General features: G+C 39.9%; 1 protein-coding gene across 6 annotated transcripts in view; it reads left to right on the top strand.

Annotated features, from left to right (window-relative positions):
* The window catches only part of ENAH (ENAH actin regulator), an 88,786-nt gene extending 80,350 nt beyond the window's left edge, over positions 1-8,436 (top strand). For 5 of the 6 annotated variants that reach the window (XM_085054690.1, XM_085054692.1, XM_085054691.1 and 2 more), the window contains 4 exons: positions 242-304; positions 3,026-3,104; positions 4,315-4,372; positions 5,421-8,436. In XM_085054690.1, coding sequence (XP_084910816.1) covers positions 242-304; positions 3,026-3,104; positions 4,315-4,372; positions 5,421-5,458 — 238 coding nt within the window. In that variant the 3' untranslated portion in view covers positions 5,459-8,436. The remainder of the gene's footprint in view (positions 1-241; positions 305-3,025; positions 3,105-4,314; positions 4,373-5,420) is intronic. The other variant, XM_085054689.1, reaches the window with a different exon arrangement.
* The last annotated feature ends 2,670 nt before the right edge of the window (positions 8,437-11,106 follow it).

The raw sequence follows: 11,106 nt of genomic DNA on the forward strand, positions 1-11,106 counted from the left end.
GAGTTAGACAGTGCAGTTGTTGTTATTCAGAATGAATGTTCTAAGTATTTTAAAGTAAATTAGTGTCCTGTCTAAAATCAGGCCGTTTTGTAGCAAACTGAAAAGACTTAAGCTGTCTGCTTATAATATTTCCTGAAACGTTCAAGTACCACTCTTGGATCTAGTGAAACCCCATGTGCTTAAACTGAACAAAATGAAGACCTATTATAGCTTTTTAAGGTAGTGTTTCTCCCCTTAGTAGACGGGAATCTCCATGGAAAAATCTGCTTGCTTCTGAAAACAGGTTCTATGATTCATTAAACAGGTATCATCCTGTTGGGATTTGAGACTTCCTAATAACCCCTCTGACCAGTTCAGGGTTGGACTTTTTCTACATGGGTTGGTAATCACCACATGCACTAACTACCAGGTTCCCTTTCACTTTTTTTTTGGTCCAGTTGAGTCCGTTTTTGGACTGCTTAAAAGCAGATTGTGTTAAAGGCAAATTGAGAGGGCTTAAGAACCAGATGTGAGTTCATATTATATACTGGTTTCCTGGCAGTCTCCACCTGCAAAGATACACATTCCTGTTGAATATGCCAGGATTTAGCAAACTATTTGCAGTGTTTTGAGGAGCAGGTTTTCGAAACTGTAAGTTTAGATACACAGGAACAGCAATTAATTTTCCAGATTTTCACACCTGCTTTTTGTTTAAAGATTTTTAAAACATAAACTAATGTTTCTATTTGGAACATATTCCCAAGTTAAAGTGTGTTTTTTTGCTGTAGATCTGAGTTTCACTCTCTAGTGGTGGTCACAAAGTATTGGTATTGAAATCCTTCAGGTTCTGAGAGCTTTGCAGAGGTAAATGTGTTACAAAGCCCCTCAGAATTAGTCAAATTCCAGCTTTGTTTCCCATGAAGGTACTCATTGTGGTGGTTACTTAATCTTTTTGTATGAAAAGTTCCCCTTTTAGCTACTTATCTTGGGTGATGTATTCTGCATGTTGGCATGAATAAAACCTTTACTTTGCATGCTTAATTTAAGGTGTGTTAGGGACTGTCAGAGTTGCCTCACTGTCCTGTTAGGCAATGCTATGAAAAACCACACGGGAGAGCTCTTTAGCCATCTTGGGATTGAATGGCTGGGAAGTTTTAATCACTGAATTTCAATAGTTAATGTTTTCCTTAATGGCAACTGCATTCACCTTTAAATCTTTCTTCTGAGCTAGCTGGAGAAGGGAAAAATAGCATCATCTGGGGAGGAAGACAACTAGATTTCCCTGAGATTAGAAATTATCTAGTTTGCTGATTGTGGTGTTTCAATATTTGAATTAAGAATGTCTTGCATTTTGGAAAACAAAAAGGGAAAACATTCTCAATGTTGGATAAATGCTGTGATACCAAGGTGTATGGGGAACAAAGCTGTAGTCAGTGGAAATGATCAGAAATATATATGAAGAATCTAAAAAGCTCAACTGTTCTGCCTGGAGTAAGTCAGGGCTCACAATTTGAGGTGTAAACTGCAAGTAACTCTCTAAATACCAGATACAGGATGAAACAGCAATTGCCAAAGATCTCATTTGATGATGTTTTTGAGCAAGGAATTTCTTCCATACTGAACCGAGCACTGTAACACAAAGAATTTTGTAAAAGATCCTAAACTGTGGTTTGCCTTCATAGCATTAGTGCACATAGTAGTTTCTCTGGTGGTTGCAAGGTGAATTCTGTTTTCCAGCTTCTTTCTCTGTCAAGTTACTCAATATTTCATCTTCTGTCTTACTCAGTGGATTGTGTGTTTAATTTTGGTGTGTTTCAGGCAATAGTAATTAGCAATTTCTCTGTGGGAATTTACATTTAAACCATGTGGACTTAAGTCTTTGCAGCTGTGACAACTGAGGTTTGTGATCCCAAGGGAAGAAGTATTAAACCAACATTTTGATGTGTGCACCCTTTTCTGTAGGGAGCCACATTTTGAGTGATTTGCTCCTTTGGCTAGCAAATCAGAAAATAGTCCTGTCAGGTTGTAAAAGTCATCAAGACAGTCCAGTGTGAGGTTCATTCAGCTCTTACTGAACAAAACCAGTGTAATAGGATAATTTATGTGTTTAAGAGCAGCAGAACATTCCTCCCTCTTTGTCCCACATGCACCCATCCTTCCCTGCTTTGGAGAACTGTTTTGGTATTCCTGCTGTGAGCATCCACACTCTGTGAGTCTCTGCTCATAGCTGTAGTAACTACATGACTCTGAATTACCTTTTATGCAATTTATGAATTGCATAAAAGAGGAGATCAGGAAAGAGAAGTGGGAAGGCAGGAAACCTACTTCTTTTGGAACCTGTGTTAAAAATGCAAGCTGATCTGGGTGAGCAAGTTTTTCATGTCTAAAAGAGAGTATTGCATAAGTAAACATCAAACATGACATAGTCCAAAACACCAGAACTTCCTCTCAAGTATCATCTGATAAATCTTGCTGCTATTACAGTATTTGCTTTCAGTAGCTTTAGAAAGCAACTGATGGAATAATCTAGGTTGCAAAGGAGTTGGATAACATGGCTTGGGTCTGTCAACTATTGAAAATCCCCGAGGGTGATTGCTCAGCATTCCTACAGTCAGCATCAACATGCAGTCATTAGTTAGTGGGAGTGCTTCCTTGGGAGAGCCTCTCTTGGATGAGTATGCAGTTGAAAAAGGAAAGTACTTGACATTTGAAGGCATTCAGCTTTTTATGCCAATTACGAAGAAATCAGAAACCACTGACAGTGAAATCTGTCTGCTGCTTTGAAAGTTCTTGTTTTGGACTAATAACTCCTATGGTAATTAATATTTCCAGCGTGTGGAAAACATTCTTGGTTGTTGCTTTCTACTCTGTGTGGTATTTTGGGTCTGCTTGATTTTCCCACCCTCCCACTCCCAATATTTTTTTTTCCATTCCGATTCTTCACTATGTTTTTGGTAGATAAATGTTGGTAACTTTGACAGGGAAGTCCTGTGTATCCTGTAATAATGAGCAACCAGTAACTCCTGGATGTATTTTTGTGCTGCAGACCAAAATCTACACCAACGGGACAGCCCAGTGCCAACGGAGTACAGTCAGAAGGTCTAGATTATGACAGATTGAAGCAGGTATGTGTATAATGCGTTTAATAGATGACTTTATAAGTTGGGTAGAAGGACTTGCAGCTGTCCAATACCAATTTTAACTGTTTTGTTAGTCAGTTCCAAACTTAATGATTTAGTAATTACTAGTCTTTATTTTTCCCCAGGCATGTGTCAGTATTCTTAGGAGGTGGAGCTGTAGGATGGTGGCTTAGAGAGACCCATTATTTTCTCACAGTTCCTGCTTTTGCATTAGGCAGCACACACAGGATGGTGTTGACACCACAGATGGAACTGGGAAATTAGTTTGCCTGGGAAACCTTTCCTTCTCTTCTCTGTGCCCAAACAAGCAACAAGCCCTTGGAGCAGCTCTAGCAGAGCAAGTGTCACCACGTTTTAGTATCCCTAAATGTGGTCACAAGTTTGGTGGGGGAAGCTGCCTTTTGTGTAGCTATCCAGGCCAAGAGCAGAGGGCTCCTGTGGGAATTGTGGAGCTGAAGGTGAAGATCTTCATGTGGTGTTTGGACCAATGAGCCCATCCCCAAGTGGGGAATGAGATTCTGGTGCAGGTTGCAGCTGGGGGGGTGGTTCTAGAGCCACTTTTAGTTGCTTCTAGACCATGTGCCCATGCAGTGGTTGGCTTTAGATTGGGTTGTGGATCAGTTCTGGTTGGTTCTGGATTGGCTCCTGGCTCAATAGGCAGTTCTAGAGTGGCTTCTGCCCTGGTGAGAGGTTCTGGAGGAACTTAGAGGAAAGGGTGGAAAAAACAGCAAGCAGGGACAGCAGTTCACTCTGTTGCCTTCATTCCCTCACATTCCACTGGGACTGAGACCTTGACATCTTGATTACCCTTTGTTATTTTCTTTTTCTTCTAACACTATCTTGCCTTGTGGTGTTTTGTTAGCTCCTTCCTTTGCATTCCACATCACATTTCACCTGTAGCAAAGCTTTCTTATTCTCATTCCTTCTCGTCTTGTAAATTCTACAGGAATCAATTTGTGGGACTTCTAGGGAAGGTTTTTTCTGCCTTATACCTGCACTGATAATGTTCTGGGGATGCCTTACGTTTTGAGGATTAGCTTAGAAAGCTGAGGGGTGGGTTATGTGTTTCAGAAGAGTTATGGATTAATGGGAAGGATTGTAGTGGGAGAATTCTGGATTTCTCTCCACAGAAATTTACAGGTGGCAAAGCAAATCTGTTTGCTAATCTATTATTTATGCTTCTGACACATCTTAGGACATTTTAGATGAAATGAGGAAGGAGTTAACGAAATTAAAGGAAGAGCTCATTGATGGTAAGTATTGCTCTGTTCACTGCTGCTGCTCAGTTTTGGAGTAGCTGCAGGTGCTTTAGAGTTTAAACACACTTGATGTGCTTCAATGATTTCTCTGCTGGGGGTTTTGTTTCAGTAGAACATTGACACCAAGTAGTGTCTTTTAAGAGTGGTTGAAGTGATGCTATATTTGAGTGATTTGCAGTTATCCGTGGTATCATGTGGTGGTAGTTGGGTTATTTTTAAATCCAGAGCTGACGAGGTACATATTTCAAAAGTAGTCATATTCATAGTGGAATTGTGCTTCCAGCTTTCAGTCACTTCTTTGGTCTGTAATATAAGAGTCAAATAAAAGAATTTTCACAGTTTTCATTTTTATTTTAACAAAAGTTATTTTCCTATGTAGTTCTTCTGTACTTAAGGGAAATCATTGAGAAAGCATAATCTTAAAGGTCTACCTGTCAGGAATTAAATAAAACTCTGTGTATTATTTACTATCTTGGTGGACCAGTTTTTTGGTTTTGGCTTTGTGGAATGTACCAAACTTAATTTGGGAAGGAAGAAAGTTATTAATCTAATGTCATTGCTGGTAAAATATCAAATGAAATCAAGTGATGTAGAAAGAACTGGCTGATTTGGGACTACAGAGAATGTAGTGCTTCTCCCTGTATTTTAGCTGTGCTATGTTGTACCATGGCCATTTAGAACAGTACAGTGCAAACAGGGCTCTGAGGCTGCCCTTAAACAAACAAACAAATTAAAATAAATGATCCCACACTTATGCTCCTTGCTAATCCCAGTGGTGGTGATTGTCACTAGGTAAGGCTACAGGCTTGCTGGAAGTGGGAACTAAAAATTAAGATTTTAAGGTAAATTGTACAGGAAGAAAAAGGCTAATGCCTGGTTGATAATGCTACTTGTCTGAAGCCACATGGAGCTGCCTTAGGTGTAGTTATTCATGGTGTAAGAGCAGGGTGAGCCTTCTTTAAGGGGTCACTTGTGTGTTCCAGCTTCCTGCCTTGACTCTGACTGTTACTGGTCTGCTAACTCTGTGTCTCTCTCTCTGCAGCTATCAGGCAGGAACTCAGCAAGTCCAATACTGCATAGAAAGACTCGTACTAAGCCGATGTGACTCTTTAACTTGATATAAAACTGACTACGTTTTGTGAGCTGTTAGAAGAAAATGGAGACAGACAGACACTTGGAAGGAGGGAGAAACAACCTATTCTGAAAAGCTTCAGACACATCACTCTGGTGATAATGCTATTCCCCTCCTAGTTTGCAGCTTTTTTCTGACCTTTACAGCAGGGTGGAAAAGACTTTTAAAGTTACTGTAATGATTATGCAGGAATTCCTACATCTATCAGACAAGATCACAGTGCTTTGAAGTCTACTCATGTCAAGATAAAATTGCACATGTTTCAGAATTTGTTGTTAAGACAAAAAAAAACAGGGAAAAGCTTGGGAAGGCTTTTCAGAGAGGTTTTCTTTATTAATGAAGGAGTTAGCAAGTTATACTGTTGTACTTCAAATGTATCTCAGGTTTGTCTTCCTATCATATCTGATATTTCCATGAGTAATTTAAAAGATCAGATGTGTAGAGGTTCGGTTCACAAAACAAGGAGCAATGAGAGACGCGTGCTTTTAAAGGGCAATATTTGTAAGTAAGGATGACCTAGACGGTGATGACATATCAAGGTTTTGGGATTTTATGATAGGAAGCCTCTCTAGTTAGCCTTCATGCAATTTTCTAGGAAAATTTAAAAAAAAAAAAAGCAAACACAGTCCAGAGTTTAAAGATGTAGATGCCTTCCTACATGTTACGATGCTTTACCAAATCTAAGACTTCTACATAATGCGAATCAGCAGTCAAATGTAAATCATTAGTATGTTGTAGATTTACAGTAGATTTTGGGGCTTTTTTTAGATTTATGCATGTGGACATTTTGTAATGTAACACAACACAGCCAGCTTTTTAATTAAAAGAAAAATTGCATGTCACAGAGTAGCCTTTTTCATTTGTAAGGCTTAATTTATGCCCAGAAAGATGTGGGAAGAGGGAGGGGGAAGGTGACACATTTTTATTACTTTCTACACTTTTTCTTCATCTTACATGCATGTGTAATAATGAGGAAAACATGACTTTTATCAGTAACCATGTTAATGGAACCAGGTACTTGATCCTTTTGTATCTTTTTTCAGTTTTCTATTTGAAATTCAGTAATACTTCCAGTAATGGTTCTGAAACTCCCAGGTGAACTGAACTCCTTTCTCGGTGAGAGAGAAAAACCTTGTAGGCATCTGAATTGCTGAGGATGCCCTGTGTAAGTGCATTGTCCTTCACCTTTTCTCCATGACCCTCTGCTTCACTCTTTTCTGAGATTCCTTTTTTTTGATTGTTTGATGAAACAGAACAGCAGGAGTTACCTGAGAATGATCAGGTCACAGCAAATGGCCCCTTCTCCTCCTAATTTATCTGCCATTCTTCTTTCCAAAAAAACCTCAAAACCAACAAAAAAACCCCACAGCTCCATGTGACACAAACCCTGAAAAACAGCAGTGATATGCCATTGGTTTTGCTCAACAATTTGAGAATCATTTTTAGGGGAGGTGATACCTCTCTCTTTCCCAGGGTTTTCAATCTTACCCGTGTAAATTTTTTATTTTTTTAATTTTGATTTTTAACATGGTACAGTTCAGTGGAATAGAAATTCTGCAAATTGGATCTGTAGTGCTTTGGACAAAGAATAAGGATCAAAATCTTCCCTTTTCCTTTGCACTGTCCATTTTCCAAGCCGTGTTTGCTTTGGGATCTGTGCTGATCCAGGAGAGAAGTTTACATACAATTTGTGGCAAGATTTGCCAAAAAGTAGATGCAGCTTCATTCGTGGGACAGATGCTTTCAATAACAGACTGTCTTGAGTGCTGCACACCAAAGCAAACCAGCACTTAACAGCTTCAGAAAGGCTTCCATTGGAAATTTTTCTCCCATTCAAATATTGCCTGATTTTATAGGTTCAGATTCTAAGAGAAGACGACAGTGGAAATATTGCCTAACTCCATTTATTGTTTTCTTTTATAAAGAGGAGAAACAACATCACTTTTCTGCATGCATTTGTTGAAGGCATTAAAAAGAAATCCATAGCAAGCTTGTCAAGTACTGTTTTTCTCAAAATAAGAGGAGGCATTTTCATCTTTGTTGATGTAGCTTTTTGTTCTACACAGACTTTTTGAGCAGTGAGGATGTTTACCCTTGTCAGAAATCACGTTTGATTCGTTTCTAGGAGGGTTCAGGAGTTACATAGTGGAATAGCATGGATGGGTATAAGTGGTCCAAAATTAAAGGCTGAACTTCTAGATTGTGCAAGGAACTGGCTTATGCACTAAACGTTTTGTGCCTTGGTCTACAATTAACATGATTTCTGTTTAAAAGAAAAAGGAACAGATGTTGTCTTTTTGTGCTGCTTCTACATACATACTTTCTGTAATCCCAACCTGCAGAACTGGTTCTTTCCAGAAAATCGGATTGAATTAAAGATTACTGTAGACATTTCCTGACCTACTGACAGTTGCACCATTTCCAGAGATTTCAGTATTGAAAATGAGCTGCAGAAGCTACGATTATTTTGCTTACTGGTGACTCAGTTCTTTAAAAACCATATTGTGGTGGTTCTGTGCTTTTGTACAATGGATGTCTTAAGCTGAGGGCAGTTTAAGGGATCCTTCCTAATGCCAGGAGGGCTTTGCTTTCCTCAACACTGTGATCTGACCTGTGATAAACCTGCACTATAGACAAGTGGCTACCAAGTCAACTGCAAACCAACTGAATGTAAAACCCTTAGTGCTGGTGCTGAAATCTCTTCAGACAGTCATAATGATTTCCAGTTCGTTGTTTTAAAGTTATCAAGTGTCAATCAAAGACTGAAGCTGTTCACTAATGAATGTTGACTTTTCATGCATTTAGGTTTACCTTCTTTTTAGTTTCTCAGTTCATTCTCTGCTATTTTTATCATATTGTGTCATTTTAAATTTCTTACATGCTAACGTTTTGTTTGAGCGAATGAAATAAAATTGCAATATATACACGTTGCCACCTTTTATTTCTAGAACTTCCTAGAAGACTCTCTGAGATTTACTACCCAAATTCCCCAAATTTTTAATGACTGTGATCATTCCTTACTCCTCAATTCCACCTCTCCTTTCTGTTTCTCCATCAGAAGATCCAGTAGAGAACGGTGAATACTTTACCTTATAAAGAATGTAACTGCAGGGACTGTGTAACATTCATGAGTGGTAACTGCTGTACATAAAATTAATTCCAAATGTATGATGTGACTTACATTCTCACATGGTGTATACACTTTGGTCTCTGTATCTGTGGAGAGCTTGGGAGGGAGAAGGAAAGACTGGGGGGGAAATAATTGCAGTCAGTCTGACTTCTTCTCTTGCTGCTTTTATGTTCATGACATATTTTCAATACTGGTAATAAAGCAAACCTTCCATGGCAGATGAATAGAGCTTTCTGTGCACCAAGGACAGTTTTGCTCAATTTATCTTACAGCAGAGTACTGAGCAGAGCTGTTCAAATGTCCTTGACTTGACATCCTGAAGCTGTACTTCTCTGCTGCTGTTGTTTGGCAAACCCTTGGTCCCAGTGCCAAGTTTGGTACCAACCTTAATGAGTTATAAAGGTTTGGGGTTTTTTAATAAAATGATCACTAGATTCTAAAATGGGTCTGCTTTATTGGGGCAGTGTTTAGACACCAAGTGTAAACATTTCTGATTTCAATGTCTGAACAACGTTACCAACTCTGTGCATCAGTGTCAGGAGATGGACGGTATCTGCTTTTTGAAGTTGTGTATTACAAAAGTAGGGAGATGGTCTGTGGTTGATCAAACTGGGGATTGTCATGGGTTTTTCTGACAGTGTTTAATTGAGCTCAGTTCCAGTGCTGAATATTACTTGCCAGTGTCTTTTACATCTAGTCATACGAAGCTTGCAAAATCAAGAAGATTCCCTCAGTTTTCAGTAGGTGAACATGATGGGAAGCAAGACAAAGTTTTCCCAAGCTGCCTTTTTTAACCAGAGGCTTAACAATTCATTCTAGGGCTGTAAACTTTCTTGGTTCTGTAGGCTGTTGCTGGGCAGGAGGTGGTGGAGAGCAGGTGAAAAGGGAAAAGTCTGATTTTGGAGGAACTGAGGCCAGTTCAAAGTTCTTGAAGAACAGGCTAAAGATCACTTAAATTGTTTGTCTTAGGGGGTGATCTTTGGTTATGAGGATTCTTTAATGCTTAGTTACATGCTGTCTGAGAGAGTTAAAGGAGAGAGAAGTAGTATGTTAAATCAGTACTGTCACAAGATGTATTTACACATTCAGAAGAGCATGGTTTTAAGTCAGACTGTATGAGTGCCTCACAGGAGTTTCAGCATTTATTTTTAAACCTTGAAAATGGTCACCTAAGACTGTTGAACTTAATATGTCAGGAGAGAAGTCAATCTAGGTTTATAACACTAATAGAAAACATGTGCAATAGAAGTTGGTGTAATTGTCCAAGATCTGGCAGAGGAGGGGTAGTTCTGAGTGTTGGGAAAGCTCAGGCAAAGCCTGCAGTGACAGCACAGTCTGAAGGGGTAGCTGGTAATCAGCATCTTCTTCCATTGCACAGAGCCTTCCTTGGGCAGGTTGGCTGTCACAGCAATGCTGAAAGTCAGGGAGCTTTGATAATTACCTCCATGTTATAACTGGTCCCATTTAAACTCTCTCATTATATAAATGTGGTTTTTAATATTTCTGTTGTAGAGCTTGGTGTCCTGGATTTAACTCAAGGAGTATTTATCTCATGTCTGACACAAACTGTTCAGTGGAGGAGATGTGGAGCAGCTCCTGCAGCTGGGCTGTGCTGCTGCTCTGGCTGTGGCACGTTTTCTCTGAGATGCACAATTTTGCCATCATTACTCAATGATGGGCACCACCTTCTCCCCCCTTCTGAATCTGTTTTAGAGCTGTTACCTGTGTGGCATTTTCACTTCTCTTTGTGACTGCAGGTCTCTCCCTCAGCTGCTCAAGCACAGTAGAGGTGGAAGGGATCTCCCATCATCATCTGATGTTTGCCATTTGAAATGTAATTTTTTATCACCAACCAGCTGGAGCCACTGAAGTCCCCAGCTATTCCCTGAATGACTTCAACTCAGCAATAAAGTTGTCTGTGGTAATATGCTCCAAGTGTGCTGAACTGGTTTTCCTTGCAGAGGCTCTGGGAATTGTCCTGCTGACACAGGCAGAGGGAAAAAAACAGTAGTGAGGAAGTTGGTGCAAGAAGAGAAAGTGTAAGGGGTTTTGGAAGTGTTCAGGCTACCTGCAGGGAAGGATGCTGCTGGACTGAAAAGGCCTGCAGGGGGCTTGAAAACAAATGGCTTTTAAACCCATTTTGGATGCTGGTGGAATCCACTAATTGAGAGAGTCAGGAGAGGTGGCTTTCTGGACAGTCTTAAGTCTGCTTGCCCATCACTGTAGGGCTAGGAAGTTTTAAAAAAAATTACCCCTGTGTGGAAGGTAAATCTACTTGACATTTCTTTTCCCAGTCCTGTATTGTGGAACCCATTTGGCCCTACTTAGCTTGGTAAGTCCTGAGATGCTGCAGAACCACTCCCAAGAGGCCCCCTGGGGAAAAGGGGGTGCAGACACACTCATAAATGCCTCCTGACTGTGGTCTAGGGGTGTCTGTTGCTGCCAGGAAGCCTTGTGGTTGGAGAA

This window comes from Lichenostomus cassidix, chromosome 3, assembly GCF_008360975.1.
Source record: "Lichenostomus cassidix isolate B80296 chromosome 3, HeHo_3.0, whole genome shotgun sequence".
Classification (NCBI taxonomy): domain Eukaryota; kingdom Metazoa; phylum Chordata; class Aves; order Passeriformes; family Meliphagidae; genus Lichenostomus; species Lichenostomus cassidix.